The 26,238-nt window shown below is 40.6% G+C and overlaps 1 protein-coding gene across 3 annotated transcripts in view; it reads left to right on the plus strand.

The window, feature by feature from the left end:
- The window catches only part of FRMPD4 (FERM and PDZ domain containing 4), a 203,852-nt gene that overhangs the window by 158,741 nt on the left and 18,873 nt on the right, over positions 1-26,238 (plus strand). For all 3 annotated transcript variants that reach the window (XM_081907517.1, XM_081907515.1, XM_081907516.1), the window contains exons 5-8: positions 9,674-9,719; positions 19,277-19,381; positions 21,271-21,378; positions 23,604-23,735. In XM_081907517.1, the coding sequence (XP_081763643.1) occupies positions 9,674-9,719; positions 19,277-19,381; positions 21,271-21,378; positions 23,604-23,735 (391 nt within the window). The remainder of the gene's footprint in view (positions 1-9,673; positions 9,720-19,276; positions 19,382-21,270; positions 21,379-23,603; positions 23,736-26,238) is intronic.

The following is a 26,238-nucleotide window of genomic DNA, read 5'->3' on the forward strand; positions in this document are numbered from 1 at the left end:
TAGGGAATGCCTCAGGTGGTTTATAGATCTGGTTGTTTATCTCCTCAAAGTACATCAAGAAACCAGCACATTTTCTAGTTTTAATGGAGTTTTCTCCGTGGTCATAATAGATGGTTGATTTTCTGAGAGCTTTCTGCCCTCATTCAGTTGACCTTTAAGTCAACTGAGAGCCGATCCTACCTTCTCTTATATTGGCTTGCACTCTATGCTGGAGATGGAGGGAAACATAAAACTTTACACGAGTGTGTGTGTGTGTGTGTGTGTGTGTGTGTTGGCAATCCATAGGAGAAGATTTCCAAAGCATTTGGAAAACTCACTCATTCTTTTGAAATGAGAATCTTCTTTCCTAACCTGGCAACTCTGCTTGGCTTTCTCTAATGCTATGTATGTTGATAATCTAGGAAACGGAACATCTCATGATGAGGTCTGTCTGTAGGAAAGACATCATCATTATTACTAAACTTTGCATACTGCCCTATACCTGCAAGTCTCAGGGCAGTTCACATCTTAAAGCTTTGAAGAATTCCTGAGCTTGAAAACCTTTACGGCATGACAAAGTAGGAGATTAACTAACCCATTTCCTTCATTTTGTTTTTGTAAAAATAAATATTTAGGTAATAGATACGAAGCTGCCATATACCAAGCCAGACTGTTAAGAACGTAAGAACCTGAGCCTGTGGGATCAGGCCCATGGCCCATCTAGGCCAGCATCGTGGTCTCACTGGGGCCAACCAAATGCCTATGGGAAACCCACTAACATGACTTTCCCCTCCTGTGGTTTCCAACTATGGGTATTCAGAAGCATGAGAGCCAGCGTGGTGTAGTGGTTAAGAGCGGTGGACTCGTAATCTGGTGAACTGGGTTCACTTCCCCGCTCCTCCACATGCAGCTTCTGGGTGACCTTGGACCAGTCACACTTCTCTGAAGTCTCTCAGCCTCACTCACCTCACAGAGTGTTTGTTGTGGGTGAGGAAGGGGAAGGAGATTGTTAGCCGCTTTGAGACTCCTGAAGGGGAGTGAAAGGCGGGATATCAAGTCCAAACTCCTCCTCCTCCTCCTCTTCTTCTTCTTCTTCTTCTTCTTCTTCTTCTTCTTCTTCTTCAGCTGTGGAGGCAGAACATAGCCATCATGGTTAGTAGCCACTGATAGCTGTATTCCCCATGAATTTGTCCAGTGCTTTTTTTCTTAAAAAATGTTTAGGAGTACTCTCATTTTCCAACTCATATTGAAATACATTTAGATTCACAAAATGTTTAGGAGTATGTGTACACCCCCGCCGAAAAAAGCATTGAATTTGTCTGCTTTGAATCCTCCTTTAAAGCTACCCAAGATGGTAGCCATTGCTGCCTCCTAAGGGAATGAATTCAACCGTGTATCGTGTGAAAAAGTACTTTCTTTTATCTGTCCTGAATCCCCCCCCCAAGGTTGTCCAGAAAGGCATGCAGCATTTGGGCTGAAACAGGTTCCCCCTGCCTGCACAAGGGTTTGAAAGCAGGACTTCTTCCTGCAAAACATATGCTTAGGTGCTGAGCTCTATCCTTTCCCTTGTCCAGATATCTGTAAATTTGGTACTTACGCAGCTTAGGCTGTTTCTGTCTTCCTTCTGGGGCAAAATCACTAGCTGTGCCTAAATACAAAGTAGCTTAGGTGAGTTCCGGCTGAAGAATAGCCCTGGTTATAAAAAAAATCTGTAATTAATATTGTGGGCTGCTGGAAGGTGGGGATGAGGATCTGAAAGGCATAATATAAATATTTTAATTAACAAACGCATTACCCTTTTGGCAAGGCTGTCCCTGCAGGGCTGGAACAGGTGTCTATTTCAGTCCTTCACATTTGAGGATGGGGAGCACCTGGTTCCAGCGGCCACAACCTGCTGTCCTGCCTTTCCTGCCACCTTTCCATTCACCTGCTGAGGCTCTCCACCTCCTCTCATCTTAAAGCAAGGCAGTGAAGGGAGGATGTGGAGGCCAAGGGTCTTAGAGGCACATCACTGATATATCAGTGGCAAAATAGAAAAATGTAAGCTGGGGGTGGATAGAGAGAGGGGTGTGTCAAGAAGAAGCAGAAGAAGATGAGGAGGGGGTGGATATAAAGGCCCCAGGGGGGGGCACACAATGTGATTTGCCTTGGGCCCTGTTCCTCCCCTAGGATGACCCTGCTTCTCATTGCAAATAATTAGGGCATGTTTATTCTGCTTTGAACAAGCAAGAGGCAGTTGGGCCATCTCAGCTCAGCACCCCCAACACTTAGATTCGAGTTCTTTATAGTGAAATGATGAAGACGTTTTTGAACAATGTAGATAAGGTGGCATTGAGATAAGAGATTAGATGGGATCAAGGGGCTGGTTGTTCTACTTCCTGTGATCTGACTCTGTTCTAATGTCTATTTTTAATCTGTACCCTTTGAGCCAGCAAGTTCCTTTGCTGGGCGGAATCATCTGATTTATTCCATCTGACAATGGATTGCAGTGTTTGGCTCTGGAATGAAGGTTTCTTCTTCTTCTTCTTCTTCTTCTTCTTCTTCTTCTTCTTCTTCTTCTTCTTCTTCTTCTTCTTCTTCTTCTTCTTCTGTTAGGCCCTTGATGAACTATTAAAATCAGCATGCCTTTTCTTATGCTCTGTTTGCGTATTTGTTAATAAAGCAAATATTACTAATAGACCATAAGGATCCGGCACTTTCTTACCCAAAGGAATTCAAAGCACTGTATCCTTGGGCAGCTACAGGGCTCGTTTTTCATGCCTTGCTTAGGATCTCCTTTTACAAAGTACCTGGCGCTGGGAGCTACCATTTAGATTTTCCACAATGCCCCAGAAGAATCATTCTGGGACATTGCAGGAGATTCAAGTGGTGAATCCAAGCCATCCAGCCCTTCTCCATAATTCTGCTTAAGGGCTCATCCATACTGCCACTTGCCCCACTGCTTTCCTCCAGGGAAACCCGTTCTTTACTGCTAATTGGAGCATACGTCAGTTTTATCTGGATTGACATTTCATCTGATTTAGCACTAAGGAGTGGGTTTTCTGGAGGAAAGCAGTGGGGCAAAGGCAAAACTGCTCAGACCCATGCTTTCTAAGCATGGACAAGCAGAAGTTTGGACAAGACCTACCGTATTTTTCACTCTATAAGACACACCAGACCACAAGACGCACCTAATTTTTGGAGGAGGAAAACAAGAAAAAAAATGTTCTGAATCTAGGAAGCCAGAACAGCAAGAGGGATCGCTGCGCAGTGAAATCAGCAATCCCTCTTGCTGTTCTGGCTTCTGTGATAGCTGTGCAGCCTGCATTCACTCCATAAGACACACACACATTTCCCCTTACTTTTTAGGAGGGAAAAAGTGAGTCTTATAGAGCAAAAAATACGGTAATTTGCCTGTTGTTGCTGTAAGATAAGACCGCCAGGGCTCATTGATGTAGGAAGGGTCCCACTTTGCCAAGGGTTCTCTCAAACCTGGCTTCATCCCTCAATATTAGGAATAAATGTTAGCACTTAGACGTAAATCAATGGTGCTGTGGTGTTTATGGCATACTAAAACTTTATGTACCACAATCTCTGTTGTTTCTCCCCTACATCTGGTAATCAAAGTTCATGATTGCTACTATTAATCTGTATCATAATTCAATCAAGGATATACTCAGTCCAAACATAAAGAATCCATTCATAGCAAATAGTTGTTCACAAGCCTATTGCTTTAAATCATGGGTAGGCAAACTAAGGCCCGGGGGCTGGATCCGGCCCAATCACCTTCTAAATCCTGCCCATGGACGGTCCGGGAATCAGTGTGTTTTTACATGAGTAGAATGTGTCCTTTTATTTAAAATGCGTCTCTGGGTTATTTGTGGGGCATAGGAATTTGTTCATTATTTTTTCCAAAATATAGTCCACACCCCCCCCAAGGTCTGAGGAACAGTGGACTGTCGCCCTGATGAAAGTTTGCTGACCCCTGCTTTAAATAATAGTGTACGGTGAGTTGTTGGGAATAAGAAAGATAGACAGTAGAAAATATTATGAAATGGATTGCTAGCATAAAATGATTGATATCGGGTCTGTGGTTAAGAAGCTGAATTCCGCCCTAGTCATCAACAATAGTTACTGGTCCCTGCTGCCAAACAACTGGCTTCATCAGTGGCGTAGCGTGGGTTGTCAGCACCCGGGGCAAGGCAAGTAATTTGCACCCCCTAACACGTGGATTTGCGCCCCCTAACCCTAACCCCCAGATGTTGCCCCCCCTGTACCCCCCACGCTACGCCACTGAGCTTCATAAGGTTCTTTTGAATGATCCAGAAGCTGGTGCTGATGTAGGTCTTGAGCCAAGGATTGTAGTGTTGTTATTTTTTCATGTCAAGTAACCAGAGCCCAGAAGCCTTGCCCTACTTACCAAGAGTAGGACCCTTTGTTCTCTTTTTTTTGCATGCCAATGTTAAGTCTCTGTTTGTCCCATAGCAACTAAAACAGCTTTGTACCATCAGGTTATTTAGGAGGGATAAATGCTAACTTAACTGCATAGCAATTGCCTTTATTGTTCGTTTTGGTTCAATAGGAAATTTGGTTATTTGGCATTATGGTGGACAAGATTCTAACATTTCAAAATTAGTTCCTTTGTGCAATGAATCAATATCATCTATTGCTTTTAGAAATATTTTTCAATTGTTGGCCACTTTTGTGTGTGCATGCAGGGATTGCAAAGGAACATGGAGTTCAAGAAAACTAGGTTGGTGACTGAAAAGCATGGAACAAACAGACTGAGGTTCCTTCCAACCTTATACTTTAACCTCTAGATACATAATTTCTTGCCTTCTCTTTTCATATAATGTCTAAAAGGATTAGTTTTGTTTTGTGCTCTTGAGGGGTGTTATGAAAGTTTTGGGTGTATTTCAGTGAAGAATTTGCCATTTTGTTATACGATTTGTAGGGCCACCCAGCAACAAATATTCCCTGGAGTGGCTTACAAACAGGCAATATTTTAAAAAATGCAATTTATGGTAATTAAAATCAACAATAAAAGGCAATAAAAATTTCCTTGCAACAGAGGCAGCATAAATAGTTCACAGCTCAGATCAAAACTACACTAAGCAACTACAGCCCCAGAGTGGTTTAAAATACCGTTCAAATGCCTGGGTGAATAAGAAAAGGTCTGTACTTGGTGCCAAAAATATAATAAAGAAGGTACCAGGAAAGCCTCTCTGTGGAGGCTATTCCATAACTGGAGTGTTACTACTGAAAAGGCCCTCTGCATATTTTTATAATAATTAGTATTTATATCATGGAAATAAATTTTATGTTTGTTCTCTAACTTCATTCTCTGATTAAGATTGCCTGTAAATGTCAAGCTCTCTAGAGAAAGATGTTGTCTCCTGTGCAATGTGTCATACTGAATTTGCATTGTGAAATTATGCCTGAAGTCTGTATATCCCCTCTCACACACATACTTCCTTGCTTGACCCTTTCTTTTGTGAGCAAAGCCACTTAAGTAATGCAATCTGAATCCAGAGATAAAAGTCTCGAGAAGGCTTTCCTAAGAAAACTGAACAAAAACAGAGAATAATTTGAAGAGAAAGGAATAGAGAGAGGTTTTGCCTTTCTTAATTTTAGGCCTTGTACATAGCAGGATGTCATTTGACCAAATGTACAGAGCAAAACTCCATCAGAACAACACAGCCAGTCAGAACACATGCTATCTCAACATAGATCATGCCACTCTGCTTGGCTGCTGAGCATTCCCTGCACCTGTCCCCTCGTGGCTAGATCATTTTAACTTTAAGAGAATGAACTCTAAGTAACACATGGAATTATCTCCTGTTGCGCTGCCAACAGCCTTAGCTATTCTGTCTGTCTTTTTTGACCCATAAAGATTGGATTTTTGTTCTGTGGTGGCCAATATCCATCAATGCCCTTCATATTTTCTAGTGCCTTCTGTTAGGATCAGGCCTCCTGTCCCATTAATGTCTCATAAGTCATTTGTCATCAGAATATGATTCAGGGTCAGCTGTTTCATGTTTCATCTCCATGCAGGGACATTATTCTCAAAATTTCTTTCTTTCCTTCTCCACTGAATAAGTAGAAAGGGGGGAGACCTCTGCACCTGCAAGTTCACAGACAAAGTCAATGGCAAATTTTATATTAAAATTCCCATGCTTCATGTAGTCCGAGACAGATAATACTTAGCAATACTGCTTTGACCTTTGTAATGTTCCATCATCTAATACTTCTGTTCACCTTTATGTTCCACATTTCTTGCATGTTAAGCATCTCTATGAAACTGGGTAGAACTGCCAAATACAGTCCAAGCGGAATGCACCGTAAATGTAAAGTGGATGGCCCTGAAATCCCCCTAATCTTAGAAAAATCCTCATTCAGGTTGTTGCTGTTGTTAAGCAAGTGTTAATTCTCTGGAAATAAAGAAAATCTGGTTATTAGCATATGGATTCTTTGTTAGCTACACAAAGAGCATATTAACTAAAGCCACTTTATGATCTCTGGTTTCTTTTCAAATCTGCATTTGTTCAGGGTGGAATATACATTTACACTGTTCTTCCTGTATCTAGGGAGGCATAGCTAGCAAAGGGATGGAAACACCAGCAAAGGGAGATTTTGCTTCTTGAATTCTAGGGCTGAAATTAATAGCATTTGCTGTGGTTCTTAATAACATTTCGTGCAAGGTTCATTGTATTGATTGACTGAGGCAGGAGATGTATTTCTCAAGTCTGAATCATTCAAGAATAGCTTGTAAAACAGGAATATCCAATTGTGTTATGGTTATCATGGGTTTGAAAAATGGCAAGTATAGCATTGGTGGCCTTACGGTGAACTCTGGTGGTGCCTCATGAGTTTATGTCTCTCAGCCCTACAACATTCTTCACTTTTGAAATAAATTGTCCACCCACTGATCAGCCCATGATAACCGGTCACACTTGAGCATGTTTGCCTATCCTAACCAGCTGCATGATTTTACAAGCTGCTGTGACAAAGATAACCATGGACGAGGCATCCTATAAACCTCCAAGGGAATATTTCACTCCACAGCTATATAAAAGGGTAGGGTTCTTCCCTCTTTGTCCAAAGAGCTACACAAAGCAGCATGGCAATACAGTGATTTCATCCAGTACACAACTACCACAAAATCTTCAAGTATATGTTTTCCACCCTGACAGTGTCACATTGAAAGCCTCCCTTTTAGCCAAAGAGCTGCTCACAAATGGGCCTTTTTCTGAATTTTTGTTTCCTCTCTCTAAAGTTACAGGGACCAATACTTTTTCTTTCCCTTCCACTCTGGCTGAAAAGACTGAAAAAGACTTTGTCCCTTGGGTGGGAATGGGGAGACAGAGTTTGTGTGTCATGTTCCTTAAGGAAGAGCTGCTACTAGAATGCTTTCCTGACACATGGTTGCTTTTCGCGGAGTTGTTGTAGACTGAATGGGATGGAGAGATCAATAGTGTTTTAAGACCAGTCACGTAAGTTGCAAATGTGGAACCACTTACCAGGAGTCCCCAGTTACTTCAGCTGCTGGATTATTCATGAGCAAATTCTTTTGGGCTTTGCACTCATTCAGGCTAATGCAGTGGTGGTGATTTATTTTGTTTTTCCAACTGAGCAGCACTGGCATGCAAATTAGTTGCACTTCAGTCAACCCGGCAATAAATCTCAGAAGCAGGCAATTAATTGCATTGGAAATCGGGGGAGCCAACAGAAACTCAAGTTCATCACCATCAAGTGGCAACTAACCTTTCCCAAATGTTAAAAAGAAAAACAGCCCCTTGATGTAATAAAACAAATATTGGCTTTGAGGGTATTTACATGGCAAATAAATATGCATTTATCTATGTGTTTCTGAGATACTCAATAAGATTAACACTTCGTAACAGTTCCTTAGCAAAAGCTTTGAATGCTCCAGCACAGGCTTTTTGCAGTCTCTGTGTCCCATTTTGCTGCTTTACCAATGTACTGGTTCAACTTTTCAGAAAGCTATCAATTAATTACTTTAAATTAATTATAAGTAGATGATAATGACTGTGGTTTTCCTCAGAATCTTTCCTCTTAGCCTTTAGAGGATGCTGAAGGATTTGAATGGCTGAGTCTATCCTTGTGTGACCCAAAATTACCTTTGACTATGTGCAAACACATTTTCTTAGGGCAGCTGCACACCTGATGTGGCAAACATGTTTGGCGTGCGTTTCTGGCAGCAAATGCACAAAGAAGGAAAGACATCTTTTTAAGTACCATGCTGCAAACATCTGAAAATCCTAACAGGGCCTTGCAAATATCTTATCCATGCTTTAAAAGTGCAAGTTTATCCATGTTTGCTTGGCAGTCAGTCCCACAGTGTTTAATGGTGCTTATTCCCAAGAAAATTGAGCATTAGGATTGAAACCTAAGTGTTGACTCAAAGAATCATAGAATTAGAAGAGACCCAGAGGCCATCTAGTCCAACCCCCGGCATTACAGGAATATCAGCTAAAGCATCCATGACAGATGGCCATCCAACCTCTACTTAAAAACCTCCAGAGAAGGAGAGTCCTTAGCCTCCTGAGGGAGGCTGTTCCACTTTGAAAGCAAACACCAGATAACATATGTGTACAGGCATATGACACTATTGGTTCTCATTAGAAAAATAAGTAATAATAAACAAGTTGGATTGCTATGATGCACGCTAAAGTGCCTTAATTCTGATACTACTTTTGACTCCTATATTTATGTACATATGTTCATTTGTTTTGCTGTCAATCTGGCTTTATCAGATGTTGGTCTGTTTGTCTGTGGACTGCAAGAAGTGGGGAGAGCTTGAAATACCTTAAAAGCCACTATAATGTAGTAATATTTACTTTCTTCTTCTTTGCTGCTTTCCCCACCCGCCTCTCCGGCTGCATTAAGACATGGGGTTTACTGGTTATAATGCTTGTGCTTCTGTCTTGATTTCTAATGTTCCTTTAAACTGCAGTGTTATGGAACTGTGGCCTTTTTAAAATCAATATACTGCCATAAATGGCTGGAGAAACTGCATACCACCTGAAATTTCATCAACATAAAACTCCCGCAGTTTTCTGAGTTAAGGGGCTTGCAAGCAGATTTTTCTATGGAAACAATAAACATGGAAATTAGTGCTAAACTTTCATTAGATTCCACAAGGTTTCCAGAAGTGACTTTTATGTCATGTTAAAGATAGCATAAGATGCAAAAAAATGAACAGGTAAGTCAATGCTGTGAAGATGGAATAAAGTGATATCTGAATCCAGCATCAGTCGCCACTGCTTTGGCACAATTGCCAGCCCCCATATTTCTTCTTTCTGGGTCCCTAGCTAGTGTGGAACCATATAGCAGATGGAGTGATACCAGGATACTCTATAACTAATCAGATTTGACCGTGTAATAACATCATTGAGGGCAAAGAAAGATAAGTCAGAGTGAAGACTCCCTTCACCAGAATTGCCTTCGTTCTTGATGGGCAAACTGTCACCCTGTTTCAGAGAAAGCATGTATGGTGTGGACATTTCATTGTAGCCAAAAATATCTGGGGAAACTGCTGTTTGTCTTGGCTCAGCTCTGTTCTCAATACTCTTGGTGTTGTTGTTAACAAATGTCCTGTTACAAGATCCCAATTCTCTCCACTTAAAAAGGAAACCTTGTTATCTCTGGAGCATAAAAATATGAATCGTCACTCTCATCTCCTTTTTTACAGAAGCTGCAAAGAATCGATCCTCCTTACTGTTATTCAGCCTTATCCTGTAAGTAGTTATCATGTTTTTTAGAATTAGTTTCCTAGCAACATTTACTGCTTTTGTCTGCCTATTCTCTCTGTGTGTGTGTCTTCCTTATCTGCATAACCAGTAGCACAAGGGAAGTACGAGCTGTGTCTTTGAAGATAAATGTGATGATTATATACTACTCTAGACAGAAGTGGAACAATGTAAGTGTAATTTAAATAAATATGGATATGTTCCAGTATGTATGAGGAGTGCTTCTTGGGGGCAGAAGAACAAGGATATTGAATTCTACTCCAAGATATTTCACAAGTATACTAGCCAATCTTTTTGAGTCTTCTTTTTTTGGGGCTTCCGTTTTCCCCCTTGTCTAGCAACACTGTGATTATATTCCTTTTCAGTGGGTTTTAAATGACTAGGGGGTCTTTCCCCCCTTTTTTGGTGACGGGGCTGCATTTATTCCCCTTGAGCAAGACCCAAGCAAACTAAAGACCCAGCTAGAGTTAAGTAACGGAGCAAAAAGTGATGTGGCAATTCATGGTATCCCCCACCCCTGCAGAATGTAAGACACAAAAGCAACATTTGCCTGTTTTTATGTAGTACGGGCAAGTGCACAGCCATGTGCCAGGCAATATCCCTTTGTTCACACGAAACAGTGCAAAATACAGGCCTGTCTTAAACAGGTGGAGAGACTCTTCCAAAAGTGCCTGGGCTACATATGATGTCCATTTTCTGACAACTGAGTGCTTTAAGCTAAGAGGAGACTCTGAGTGCCCAAGCTACAAATGTGGACGATGACATACTGACGAGCAGATCTCTCCAAACCTAGTTCATGTTCATTTTGGTTTTGGATATAAACAGTCCAATCCCATTTCTGCAGTTAATATTCAAGCTGCCCTCCCTGGCAAATAATCTACACAGATATAACCAGAGGTGCGGTTCTGCACCCAAGATTGTGGGGGCATGGAGCAAGCTGGTCACTGAACCATGCCAATCTTGGCTCCACGCTCAGCCCCCTCAACACTGAGGGAGCCTGGCTGCCTGCCAGCAGGTATTGAGGGGGCTGAAGACACCTCGGCCTCATAGAGTTGTCGGCATATAACAAAAAGTAAGTGCTTATGAAGGTCATCCAAGAGCATTAAAGCTCACTCTCTCCCAACTTTATAAACTGTCTGTCTGGATCAGCTAAGAAGTGTAGCTGCAGCAGCATGGTCTATAAATGCCCCTAATAGTGTCAAGCTGTGATGACATCCTACTTCTCCTATGCAGCCGTTATGCTTCCTCCCCATATAATGTCTCTGAAGGGATGAGACATTATTGCACCCCAATACTCCCAGAGGAATTTGTGACCCTGTTTGCAACCCACACAGCAAGTGTTTCCTAGCCACTCTGGGTGGTGAGGGCCTGGGATGTTCACATTAATTTGTCTTTTTTTAAAAAAAAAATAAATGTAGTATACCTTTCTGAGTACAAGTCATCCAAAAGGGAGGGGGAACAATTTTAAAGCCCTCAGATTTACCTCATGGAGGAATTTGGTCCAGTGCAGATTCTGAACAAGGTCACAGTCTGATTTTTACATTGACCTGAGAAGTGTGGGGATCAGGTGAGTCCAGCCGCATCCCTGATTCTGACCAAGCAAGCTCTTGATAGACTGAGATATAGACACTTCCTAAGATGCTCTGATACTTCTTATTCTACCATAAAATATTGCATCATTCTCTTTCCCTTTAGCCTTATCTACACAACTTAGCCTACTGGCATTTTATTTAATGTGCTTATTAATTTACATGGCATTTTATTTACACAATGTGATAAAATGGTAGCTTTCACTGCGGTGAGCAAATGATGGAAGAAATCTGGCTCATAGATCTCAGAACTCATTATGCAGAATTCTCCTAAGTGAGTAGTGTCCTTCTTGCTTGGACAGCCCCCTATTTAAATGGTAATAATATATCCCCTTGCCTTTATTCCGCATCTTTTCCCAGGTAGCTAAGGCTAGCAGCAAGGAATAGATCATGTTTGCACCAATTATTATGTAAACAGAGATCTATTTGTGGCCTAAAGTCTGTGTCTTTGATGTACCTTATTCCTTTTGACTCCAGTTAATTGAAGTCATAGCAGGGATCCATTGAAGGTTTGTAAGTTAGTATAAAATGGCATCAGAATTAAACTCACAGTACGTTTGATGCCATGGTTTTTAGGAAATTCATTCCACATTTTATTATTAAGAAACACAACTGCTTGTTCCGTTATTGGATTTAATAATATAGAAAGCAAAAATATACAGCCTGCAGTGAAGCTGTATGCAGCTTGGAGACATTCTTATAGTGCTAAATGCAATCAGAGGGATGCATGTTATAAATTTTATTCCTGGCCTGAGGCCATGCTACCTCTGATTGGGTGGCAGCAATCCTTTTCTTGTACACTTATAATGCTCCTGAGATTTAGAATGCTGAAACAGTATGTGGCTGTGTACTCAGAATGAACTGTTGCTTGGTGTGGTGTTTTTTTTAAAAAAGCAACAACATAGAAGCATATTAGGTCAACTGCAAGAATAAACAAACCAAGGTAGTTAACTTGAAGCTTCAGATGTACTCATACCACTACAATAACCTCAGAAGGACCTAGTGCATTACTCTGTGTGTGTATTTAAAATTCTCCTATTATATGTACTGAATTTTCTCAGTGGCTGAAACAAAACAATACAAACCATTTTAGAGTAGCCATGTTTCCTAGTTTACAGAGGACAGTCCTGTCTTTGAAGGGCTGTCCAGCCCAAGTCTGAATTAAAATAAAGAACCAAAGGAAATAAAAGCAGAGCCTCTGAACTTGCCCATAAGATACATACTTACAAACATAATTTTATTTTTATGCCACCTTTCCACAGTTCAAACCATGGTCAAGGTGGCTTACAACATAAAAAAATACATGACTACTTTTATTATGTTGTACTTGTGAGCAATAAACAGAACATTAAAAAATACACAACTGAACTAAACAATTTCCACATAATCCACAAAGTCTAACATAAAGATAAAAAATACCAACAGCAACAGCCCTTCCTCAACAAATTCCCACACGCAATCCAGCCCAAAAGTCTGTTCAGCAGCCTCAGGTTTTGTAGCTGAAGTCAGTCTGGGCCCTGCCCTCCCAGGTCAGCTGGATATAAGACCTGCAAGTTCTGTAGGTCTTCCAGGACTTACAGAACTCAACAGTACCTGGGCAGCAGACTGAGCGGGCAGAAAAAAAACTGCTTGCCAGTAACATTGCTCTTAGGTGGTGTGCTAGTGAGTAGATGGTGTTAATCTCAGCTCATGGGTGTTACTAGATGAGTTGTTGTTTTTTTAATAATCTGACTCTGATGCTGTATGTGTTCGAACCAGATACCACAGCAGAAATATTTTATTTTCTTTGCTTCAAGGTCGAGATGATCTGAAATGAAGTATAATTGCCCCCATTTGTTTTGTCAAATTGTTTTGATCTCCTGAAGAAGTGTTGTCTGTCCAGCAGTTGTGTAAAGAGAAGAGAGAGCAAAGGTGTATTCTGAATTGGATAAAACCAGTAGTATATATACGCTTGCTACTAACCCATCATGAAAACAACTCAGTGAAACTAACACTATTATAGAATTACAGTACTCTGGTCATCTGCTGAACATAATTCACTCAGTGTCTTCCAGATTAGTTTTGCTTAAGCTCATTCATTTTCAGTTTAATTACAACCAAAGCCAAACATTCTTCTTTTGTGCTTCCTGTCAATCTAATAAATCTTTCTCAGGTTAATTTGAATGTCATCTGTACTGATAAGGAAAGGATTTAAGAGCTTAATCACTTGGAGCACTTTGAAGTTTCACTTTTCTGGAAGTTTATTTGATTATCTGTTGAAAACATTTTGTTTTGTAAATGGGTTATCATTGCAATGGGTAGTTTATTAGGCTTAGGCATATTTCCAATTAGATCATTTATCCATTGTGCTGTGCATTCAGGCTTGGAGAATAAATTTCAATTGAGGGTCTGATAAGCCATCATTCTGGAAAGCTATTAAATCCTAAGAAGGTATCTTGCTGTGAGGGAACAGCATAAGCAAGTCTTTGCTCCTACTGAGGCTGGCAATGGAAGGAGACCCTTTAATCATCCCCATGAATCCTTTTTCTGTAAAGCTCAACGTCTATACAGATAAACAATAAAGTATACACAGTTATACAAACTGATTTCAGCATGTGGGTTGTTTTGCGGACTTACGATTGGTGTTTTGAAATTATTGTGGGAATGTATTTTGATATAGACCTAATCAGGAAAACAGCTCTGGTCTTCACCCCCAGTTATCCAGAGATGTTTGCTAGAAAATCAAACATTTTCTTCCATGCTGGGGTAGGCATGGCAGTCTTTATTTGTTCCAAATTATTGCCATGAAGTGAAGTTGAAGGTTTACCAGCAAATCCTGCAGTAAGAAAATAGAGGGTAGAGAGAGAGGGAGAGTCAGTGAATTAGCCTGGGGCCAAAGGGCAGAGTGGCTTGATCTCTTCCTGCAGCTGCTTTCTGCTTCACTTCTGGCTGCTCCTGAATTTCTGTCTTTCTCTTGATGTGTTTCTCCCTTTATTTCCTAATTCTGTTTCTTCATATCGGGCAGGTGGGGGGGAGGTGACCTCAGCCCCAGCGGTCAAATGTGGCCCTCCAGGCATTTATGCCCCTCAGAACTCTCTCCAGGGCACATTCCTCACCAGTCATACACTCCTTGACTGTTTTCAAATACATTGTGATGCTCAGTCATACTTTATTAAAAATATTCCAATACCTGGTGGTGGACCAGGTAGTCCCCTAGTTCAGATCTGGATGTCTTGCAGACTCAGTCCTCCCGTGTGCTGTCGGTCCTATGGATATATAAGAATGCTGGCCTGCATTGCACTTTTGTTGTAAGGCTTCTAACGCCACAGAGAGAATTATGTAAAGTGTTTTAAGCTCTTAGGGAAGAGCCTAATTATAGATATCATTAGACATTATAACTTCCACTTAAACATCATTGTGCTCTTCCCTCTGTTGGATGTGTGAACATCACACACCCTTTGTTTCCATGGAATTCTGAGGTCTACCCCAGTAAAAAGTGCATACTGACTATGTACCATTATTTGCCTGGAGATAATTCACTGCCTTTCCAAGATACTTTCATTAAAATAAATATTGACAAATATGACAGCCTTGGAGCCATATTGGTAGTCAGCAACTGCTGCATAATTATTAGTCAAGAAAAAGTTGGCCATGATGGATAGTGCTGTGAAGAGAGAATGAATGAGATGGGGATAAGTACTAGGGACATAAATTTGTTGTGGAAATCTAAGCAACCTTTTCTAAAAAAAAAAAAAAAAAGCCTGCCTCACAATAAAGGCTGCAGACATGTGTCTTCTCAATTCTTATTGTTTTAATTTTGTTATTTCCCAGTGAACCAATTCTTGTTGCTGTAAACTAGCCGGCGTGTAGCTTGTGGCTATTAATTACCATAGTTAATGTGTTTACTGTTATGTAATGATGAAGTTCATTTAATAGCATATTTAATGTGAGCATCTAAGAAGATATGCAAACCTTGCTCATCTTTTATTATATCTGTCTCATTCACTGTCTCATTCTCAGTGAATGTTAAAGTATGAAATTTCACATAACTTTCATAGAACGTTTTTTTCCTCTCCCACCTAATACACGTGTTGTAATCCATTTCATTGTTATTAAGCTAAAACCCCTTTGTATTTTTTTTATATGCAACCATAGCTGCGCCTTTTTGAAACTTTCACAATCCTATAAATAACAATAGTGGAAAATAAAGGAGACAATATTTGTCACAAGGTCATGTAGCAACATGATATGGTGTAAGATCCCTTATGGGAACCAGTAACTCTAGGATAAGATATTGTGGAAGGCATTTTGCATTTGCGCAGCCAATGTCTTTTGAACATTATGTGCACAGTTATCTATGGACTTAACTGGGCTGCAGCTCAGCGGTAAAGTACATCATATTTTGCATGCAGAAAGCTCCAGGTTCAATCTCTGCCAGTCAGTGTAAACAATATTGAGCCAAACGGACCAATAGTCTGACTCAGAATAAGGAAGCTTCCTTTGTTACTGTTGTATTCTGTGCACCGGTTGCAGTTAACAGATTTGTAGTAGGTTAATATGGGTTTGTAACTGTGAGTTTCATAAAGCAAACAAATGAAGCACATGAGGGTGCCTTGGAATACAGTCGTACCTTGGAAGTCGAACAAAATCTGTTCCGGAAATCCATTCAACATCCAAAACATTTGAAAACCAAAGCGCAGCTTCTGATTGGCTGCAGGAAACTCCAGGTTTTGATCATTCAGGAGCCAAAACGTTTGAGAACTAGGCTGTTTGAAAACCAAGGTACAACTGTAGTGGTCTTTCATTCCTACCATTGTGTTCATACTATCATAAGCAATTTGCTTCCACACTTGTGGCCATGAAAAAATGTCATTGGTCCACACAGAAGAGTTCTTGCTGGCATTGGTTACGGTAAGGTATTAGAGTTTTCTCATTCTTCCTACTCCCAACAACATAGTGCTAATGAGACTGGCTTTATTGCTGATTTTATTACAGACTATATCTTACAAGCCCTATAAATATTCTATATTCTGCATTCCCTGACAAATGCATTGCTTAAGCTCCTGCTTAAGGTCATTAAATGAGAATAATGTCTTCTATTTAGCTAAAAAGAAGTACTTTCATAATAAAAAAATGAACTAGTCGGTCCATGAACCGTTAATCACTCTTATACTCACAATATGAATATTAAGGTATTAAAATAGAAATTGTTGCAACATATCAGTTTTGGTTTTATTGCTGGACTTATTTTGTTGGACACATGAGCTCTGAAAATATAAATCAAGTTATTTTAGTAAGAGAAGCACCTTTTGAAACATTTAAAAGCTGAAGCAGCAGCCTTCAATGATATTGCAGTTCAGATTCTAAAACAACAGTATTTAAACATTTGACCCTAGATCACTGGGAAAGTTTGTATTTTGTATTTAGCATGAATCACCAGATATGATGGGTGCAATGGATCTGATAAGCCTGGATCATCTAATGCAAGAGTGGTGGTGGTGGGGAATCCTTTTTCTTCTCAAGGCCATATAGACAACCTTCCAGGGATCACAGGCCAGTGGTGCCAAAGGCAAACTTGGGCAGTGAAATGGATATGAATTTTACCTTTGTACAAGAGGCTAGTTCCATTACACTCACACATCCTTCTTCATCCTCTGTCCAGACAAGAACTATTAACATTATCAGCTCTTGTACCTGAAGTTCCCCATTCCTGATCTCATGTGATTGCTAGTATGACCAAGAGGCTCAAATTTGCTGCCATTTTGGTATTTCCTTAGCACCTTGCCTCTAAAGTCACCATTTTACCTAAGAAGGTAGGCTATGCTGAGACTTAGGACAAGTAAGCAACATGTGCACCTTGGCTCACCTCCATTAACAGAGAATAGAAGTAGCTCTTGATATTCATGCAACATATGTGAGAATTCTGGAGTATGCAGGTGCCTTTCTCCCTTCTTAGTCCCCAATGCAGTCAAATACTCCGTATTCACCTATTAATTTGCATTTCGGAGCCCTGGACAGGGAAATCTCCATGCCTGAAGCACCAGAAAATCCGTCATACTGTAGATACTTAAGACACCCATTAGAACCCATCATGGTTAAGGGACCTTTAACTCACATCTGCATACAATCACCCACCTGTGCTCTGGACATTTGCATTAGATTTCCATGGCAGGAAAAAGAAAATATTAAAATTACCAGAGATGCCATTCTCTTACTCTAATTGAAAGAAAAACTTTTTACTTGTACTACAGAACCTTTAAAAAAGGATATAAAACATGCTACTTTGACAGCAGCCATACTCTATTAATTAGCAAAACAATTGTAATGACCTTTTTGCCCAGCCAGTCAGATGAAGGTCACAACTTGGGAATTCTTGTGATTCTTTTGTTTCTCCATGGCATAAAATAACAACAACTTATTTTCTTAAAGGCACACACCTACGTACACAGACACATATGTGGGGATTGCATTCAGAGTCATTGCACACTTGTGTGGAATCGCATGCAATTGAAACACCCCACTCCTCCCGCACTCTGCCCCATTGTGCCCTGCTCTGCCTCCACCCCAGTTACACCCTTTAAGTGATGTATTTTATGACATTTCCAGATTAGTTCCAGGTTCGGTGCTGTGCACAATTGTGCACATATTGGTCCCACCTAAAATGGGGGCATATGTAGAGTAATAGACAGTTTCCCCGATGCACATTGTGCAGTACATTGTTTCACTTGCTCCTTATCAGTTTATTCATTGGAAAGAAGTTTGGTGCATCGTTTTGCATCCTGAATGCAAGTCTGTGGCAGAACTGAAGTTGCAACAGACTATGGCAGCAAACCATTGCAGCCTGCTGGATCAATACAGTTGTACTATATTAAAAAAATTAAAATCCCTGGATTTTTTTCATAGTAATTGCCTATGAATTTCTCTTTCCATGCGAAGACCCAGTTACTACATTATTCAATAAACACACCAGATGTAACCAGCTGTACTTTTGAATAAATAAGGTATACTATTCATTGTATCAAATTGTAGATTTCAACGGAAGTCTCATAAAGTTCAACGGAAAAAAGCAGAAGACCCAGTGGATCAGTTCATTCTCTAGTCAGTTCATGCATAAGGTCCATACATGTAAAACTATCTATTCCACCTATCTGTTCAAAGAGTCCAATAATCCACATGAAGGGTTGTTAAAGTTCCACAGAATCCTTTCACAGAGTCTAAGACAAGGATTTCCGGAATATTAGCCTTGTTTCGCTATCCTAGGCTTCATCAGTAGAACAGGCTCATATGTAATATTACAGGATAGTGGATCTTATAGCATAGTAGTGGTTGCAGTCTACTACAGCTGCTCCATTTTCAAAAGCCTACACTGGTGAAAATATTTTGCATACCCTCTTACGGACTGTGTTGTTGGCATCCATCTGTCTCGGGAGACAGTGGAAGAGTGCCCCTTTGGAGGTAAAATCAAACCATTGGAGAGTTACAGTGCCAACTATGGCTGTGGAGGGTGATACAGGAGACACATGTTTTATTTCAGGTGGAGGAGATGAAGGTGCCCAGTTGTGCTGCTACAGGTAAACCATGGTGTTTCTTCTTTCTCTGCTCCTCACAGCAACCATTCCTCCTCCGGTCACTGCTGTAGCTACACAACCTGATGGTCTGCCTTCAGGCACTGTGATCGTCTTTGAGGGGTTCCCATATGGCAGGGTTAATGTTGCCCGCTTTCATGTCACTGAAAGAATGTCAGCCTATTCCTGTTGCATCTGACCGACTGTGTTTACATTTTTTCATACCACTAACAGAAAAGTGTGATTTGCTTTTATTTCCATTGTATAATAAATAGCATTGGGCAGAAGCAGTAATATTTCTGACAGATGGAATCAAATGAGACTTGATCAGAAGATCTATAGCAGTGGTTGGCAGTTAACTGTCATTCAAGTCATCTTTGCCTTTTCCACCCTTTTCATCCCTTCTTTCTAGTCTCCTAAATCGGCATTTATCAGCGCTGCAAAAAAGGCCAGATTGAAGTCGAATCCTGTCAAAGTGCGATTCTCAGAAGAGGTCATTATTAATGGCCAGGTTTCTGTGAGTGTGAATATTTATTTCTTCATTTTAAAATATAATTCCCGAGAGAGAGAGAGAGAGAGAGAGAGAGAGAGAGAGAGAGAGAGAGACTCATTCAAAATCACTCTCTAAAGTTTTAAATGGACAATAGTATGATAAACTGCCTAGATATGTGTGAGCAATGTATTCATTATAGACATTATATCCAAACCATGCCAAGATTTGGGGTGGAAATTAATGCTTTTAAAAAAGAAAGAAAGCAAAGTTATCCAGGATTCTAAGGATCAATTCAAGCATATAATCAGTGGCATGTTATAGTCCCTATGCTCCTCTGTACCATTGCATATTTTATTCAACGCTGCTTGTTTGGAAATATCTCTGTGTTGAAATTATACATCATGTGCAAAGCTTACATAACAGTGAACATCCATTATGACACACAAGTTCTTAAGACGGAAAGCATTCTCTCTCACAAATCTATAAACTCTTCACAAGGTTCTTAGTTTTGACGTTGAGTATTTTAAGTGAGCAACTCAATGTGTGAAATCATGTGAAAGTACCTTACTGTGTAATTAACTGAATGGTTGTGCCTGAGCCATAATAAAGGTTTGTTGGCAGTTCAGAAGAGACTCGGGGGGACAGGGCTGTCCTTCCCACATACACAAAGGCCCCACAATTGCCTACCTGAGAAAGAAGGTGTTTCAGAAAATGCAACAGTATATTTTTTTATTCCTTGATCCTTCTTAATAATTTAAAGAATCCCGTTATGAAACCAAGGGCACAATGAAATCTTTGGTTCTTGGCAAAGTAAGCAACATCTCTGTATTAATATTTCATAGGCATCATCTCCTAATATAGGAGCTATATTATAAATATTATATTATAAATGCTGTGCTTTAAAAAGAGTTCACTGTTGCTTAATTTTGTATCTAGTTTCTTGGAATTTCAAGCTTCCAACTTTTACCTTTGCTCATTCCTGTGAAGAACGAGCACCAATTGGCGAGTACTGTGTTAATCATTGTCTCGTCCTTTCCGTAAACTAATCCCTGCAACATGGCCTCTCAGTTGCACATTTCTATTTGTAATTTTATAAAAGAAGAGGGGTATAATAATTGCCACCCTGGGTCACGCCAGTGACCCATTCAGATCAGAATTCAATCTGTGGGCAGTAAAACAAATAAACCCTGGGAGGTGCACAATGGAAGAACAACATGCAAGCAGCAGATGGATTTGCAATCACTCCTTCCCCCCAATGCACAAAAAGGGTATTCATGCTGTGCCATATTGCATAAAAGGTACCGCTGGGGAAGGAAACCAGGCTGCTGACAATAATTTGGCAATATATTGTATCAAAGCTGAGGCCATCTTTTTCTCTAACTCTTTTTTGACTAATGAGTAATGAGCAGGGGCAGCCCATCCCCTTTCGTCAACTGAGGTGAAACAAGAAGGTGCTCCCCGCCAAAGCGTCACTTTCCAGGGTCACGGGGCAGCTGCTTCCAGCTAGATCTTGTGGAACTCTTATGAGATCTTGCTGGAAGCCACAACTGCATGGCCCAAGTGGTGGCAGGGGCACACCTGCAGGGTCACTGCCCCGTGGGATTCCGCCACCCAAGGCACTTGCTTCAGTCAGCCTCATGGGCAGTTCAGCGCTGGTAATAAGTACCAGGATTGTAACATCAGTGGCTTAAGGACAACTTGAGCACCATCCCTCCATGTGAAGGCCACCAGAAAATGACTCAATATTAGTGGTAAATATAATAATTTATTTTGCTTAGGGGGGATCCAGAGTCCTTGATTTCATTTGTCAGTCAGCTTGTGTGGTTCCTTCCCCTGAATCGGAGTTCTAGGCTAATTTAAAGCCTTGTTATATGGGAGCTCTGATCGTGTTCATTGCTTTGACTCTCTGACAGGAAACTGTTAAAGATAATTCACTTCTTTTCATGCCAAACGTTCTGAAAGTGTATCTTGAAAATGGGCAGACCAAATCTTTCCGGTTTGATTGCAGCACTTCAATAAAGGTAGGCTCACTGCTCAGAATCTTCAACATACATTGCATCTTAAACTGCAAAAAATAAATGAATAAAGTTCCAGCAAGCCTTACAATAACATTTTTGTATGCAGGATTCAAGCCTGTACTATAAGGCTTCCTTGTGACGAATTTTGTGGATTTAAATGAATTTTATGCTCATAAACTCTAATGTGGCGCTAGTGATTCAAAAATAGGGGTGACGGCTTTAATTACTGCAACTTAATTAAAATTACATGGACCTCACTAAGAAGTCATGATATGCTGCCAGAAGTCAGCATGCTGTGCCAGCTGAAATTAAGATATTGATTGCTAATTGAATAACTTGCAACAAATATGGGTCAATAAGATGAGAAATAGGTATGTTAGGGTTATGCCAGCAGTGAATTGTATTGCTAGTAAGTAGACCACAGGCTAAATGAATAAGGGATATTGTGAAATAAATTCACAATGGGAATGGTACTAATGGGAGCCGGAAGCTACTCTGGCTTTAGTGATCTTCTGGAACAGTGCGGGAGGCAGCATTTGGGATGCAGTAGGAGGAGAAAGTCAACAAAAGTAGCAGCCTACTGTCCAGGCCTGGCCCGAGATATTTTGGCACCTGAGGCAAACCACAAAATGACACCTTTTTGGGAATCAAAGTCCGGCGCAGAGGGAAATGGGCCTGTTCTAAATCATGCCCGGGCAGGTACAGACCCCAGGAGACCCCAGCGAGCAGCCCATGCCATTTCCTGAGTGGGAGTAGACCAGTAGTGCCTCTTATTTGTGAGAAGCCACAATAGAGGCAGTATTGGGGTAGGGCTGCCAAGGAGGAGGCACATCTGGCCTCCCAAGGTGCATGCCATAGCAGTCGCTGCCACCATGGCAGAGGCAGAAGGTGATGCACTCCTCAGAGGCTGGATCCTGCCTCCCAAGGTGGTTGCCTGAACTTGCCTCATGGGTGGGCTAACCCTGCCATAGTCCCCGGCACTTTGATCAAAGGCCTTCTGTGGATGGGCAGCACCTTCCTATCTGAGGAAAGCAAAACCTTTATCCAACTCTCACCCATAATGCATTAGCAAAACTTAAGCATGTTGATAAATGCAGATTATATAATACACTTCAATCAACATTGTGACTTATTTATTTTTCTGAGAATAGAGACTTCGCTCTGATAGCTTTCCTAACCTCTCGAACTTCACATTTGCAGTAATGTGTTGTCCTTTCTACAGTCAGTTTCCCTTAGTTATATACTCAGTGTGCACATTTTTGCCTAATTTCTGATCTAAAAATAAATGTTTAGCAAAAATAAGTGAACTTATGGAAGTGCCATCAATATGTCTGTGATGCATCTGTGGTGCATCTCAGTCATATATTTCAAAAATCTTTGGAACTATTTAACTGCTTCAATAATTTATTTATCTCCCTAGCATCAATAATGATTTTGTGAACCAGAATTCTTATGTTCAGTTTACTAGGTATCCATTTCTAATACTGAACTCACCAAATTTTTTGTCAAGTAGCAAGGTTAACCTATATATATCCTTCAGAGATAAATTGAAAATAACATGGATCTGTACGGATGGGTGGTCAGTTTTGAATGAAATCAGAACTGCATTTAGGCAAACCGACATTTAATCGTCATTTTAGATGTAATAACAGAAGACAGAGATTGATACAAAAGCTTGTTCAAAAATATCCACTCATATGTTTAGCAGTGGGAAGATAACAAGAATGTTACTGATCAAAAAAATGTCTTTTAAAAAGAAGAGAGGGGGGAGAAAAATCATTTTTTTTTATGACAGCATCATTGCTTATTACTGAAGTGGAGGGAAAGTATATGGGGAAATGACATAAAGTGGACTTCAGCTAAAGCAAGGGGAAAGCCCTCACTTTTTGCAGGCAGTTCTCAGCCAAATTCGGAAAGAGTGTATATCTGAATCTCCTGCTTAGAGAGCTGGGGGTTGTTAACCATCATTTTAGCAGGGGATTCTTGAAAACCTTTTAGCAATGCCTTGCAAGGTGCTTTGAAGTCCTGACCTTGGGACTTCAAAGTGCCTTGCAGAGGACATCAGTGGGACATCATGTGATTGGCAGCTGAGCAACTCCAGGTCTGGCCCACAGACTCCTACTCCTTTGGACTGAGAAATTACATTTCAGAGTGAGAGAAAACAAGGTCCCCATTCTATCTGTTTCTTTTCTTCTGGGTGGTTGTTTTCAATCTGTTCTCTTTTGAAGGATGTCATCTTAACGCTTCAAGAGAAGCTCTCAATTAAGTGTATTGAACACTTTTCCCTGATGCTGGAGCAGAAGACTGATGGGTCTGGAACCAAACTTCTCTTGCTACACGAACAAGAGACTCTTACTCAGGTTTGTGCAATAATGCAACTAAGCATGCAACGATGAAGCGTTGTGGATCCTGAAATAAAGTTTCTGGAATATAGTCTTGTTATTATTTCTAGAGCAGTGTCAGCTAACTACTGTTAGCATATAAATGTGCTTAGTTATAATGCAACGAACTAGACTTAAATCAAAGATGGCTCTATAAGCAGGAACTTCTGTCCTGCTGCTGTAGCTGAAGTGGTTAGGGAACTGCTCTGTGAAGTCTGCAGTGTGTATTTAACTCTTGGGACCTCTGCAACTCTAGCTCCTGGCAGGACTCTCTGCTCCCACCCTCATCACGCAAAAAAGGTTGCTCCTTTGCCTCTGTTGGGGCCCAATCTATCTCCTGGTTTCTGGTGACAGTGTGTGTCTATGGCTGCCCTTGTTGCATGTTCTTCCCCCTGCCCTTGGCAGCTTGGAAAAGGAGCCTTTCCGTCCCCGTCCAGCTAGTATCTCAGGGGTGGGGCTCTATGTGTGTGCTGTGGTCAGCAATATAGGTGCTGTATTGTGTGGGATCTCCTTCCTTCCCTTTTGTGTGTTGTGCTGCAGAAGAGTAGCATTAAGCAGAGAATTAAAAACCCCTGCAGTATCTCCTGCCTGATCTCTGAGATACCCCCCCCCCCGTCTTCCTCGTTTTACATATATATATCCAAATCACACTGAGTATGTTTCCTCAAGTCTGCTCGAACAAAACCTGTTCCCTGATTGTTTCAGTAATGCCATAATCCATCCACTTCTGCGGTGATAAATGGTGATGCAGAAAACACTGTTGGGTGACTTCATTTATTAGATCATTAAGGAAGATTAAGCTCATTGTGGAAACAGCCGTGTGGGATTCTTAGAAGCTGTTGGTTCTGGCCTAATTCTGCTGTCACTGGAATCAATTGTTATTTTCTTTGTTATTTGTTTTGGAAAGACCTTTCAAAAGCTCACCAATAGCTTGTTAGTGCTTCTTCCTTTGTGTGCTTGCCTGCCTGCCTTTTGATGATTAGGAAGCAGCTTGTTAGAGCAAGGAAAGCAGAGGACTGTATTATGAATTAGGAGACTGTATTATGGGCACTGAAGAGAAAAAAAGGCTGAAGAACAATGCTGCCAATTTCCTGTCAATCAAAGCAAACAAAGCTGGGCACAATTCAGCCAAAGTTAAGCATCTTTATCTCCTATTGGTTTCAATAGGAGAGATTTAAGCACAAACATTGGCTCTCAGATTGCTTATTTGCCACCTAGACAGTAGGTCCTCTGCATTAATTGTGTCACTGTGATATCAGGGGATTTAAAAAATAAATAAATTATCTTGTGGTGATTTCCTTCTGTGCCAATAATAATAATAATAATAATAATAATAATAATTCATAAGCCACTTTTCCTCATAAAAATGTCCAAAGCAGCCCATAATATAACAGCAGCACAACATAAAATATATATATAAAAAACATCATTACCACAAACTTTCTAATACCAATTTATTTCAAAACATATGGCAATCCAAATAAACATTCATTTTCATAAGACCAACCTAGCATTTTAAATTCATGACAAAATTAGTGATGGTGTCAAATGGAGCTTTTTTTAATTGCACTGTCGCATTGCAGCTGGTTTAACCCATCCCTCCCTGTGCATTGCAGTCCCAATCAAAATTGGCCCCCATGCCTATTTTTAAAATTACTTGCTCCAAGCAACGCTATTAATGTCATGTGGAGTTGTTTGTTAGGCCTTCATTGGTGCCTTTTAACAATACAGGCGCCTCAGGAAACTGCCCATACAGCATCCCCTGCTTTATTTCTTTCCCTTTGTCACATCACTCACCATCTTGTCCCATTTATCCAGCAAAATGGAGACCACAAGAGACAGGAGACAGAATTACATACAAGGAATGCATGGGGAAGGGTGCATAGTGGTGGCCATTTCCCCTACCCAATTACTATTGTTAAATATATAGGTAGGTTTCTGGGTTGTGTTACTCTATTGCTGCCTTCTGCAACCTGATGCCCTCCAGATGTTTTAGAGTACAGTTCTTATCAACCCCAACCAGCATTGCCAATGATTAGGGATGATGGGGCTTCTGGTCTGTAAGATACCAGGTTGGGGAAGCCTACTGTATACAGTCCCAATATTTTAGATCTACATTGCATAAACCTGGGAGTTCAACAATGATTAAGCTATCAATAGTCAACCTCAGTTTCTCCATTTTATATCCTTGATTTCCTGCTCTTTATATTAGTCCAAGTGGTGGTTTGTTTTAATGCTCATCCACATTGTTTTCTTACTGTTTACTAGGAAATGGAAACACTGTAATTGGATGGGTGGGTCACAATGCCTTTTCTGACTGACGCTTGCATTTAATGCAATCTCTCGATTGGGTATAACAGGGCTTAGCCAAAAACCGATTGAACTAAAGAAAAATCTTATGATTGAATCAAACTGCTGTCCACTGTTGATATTAGCAAGCAAGTATTACACACTGCAGTATAATATTTATGTGAATAATTAG

This window comes from Podarcis melisellensis, assembly GCF_964234715.1.
Source record: "Podarcis melisellensis genome assembly, chromosome: 4".
NCBI classification, from domain to species: domain Eukaryota; kingdom Metazoa; phylum Chordata; class Lepidosauria; order Squamata; family Lacertidae; genus Podarcis; species Podarcis melisellensis.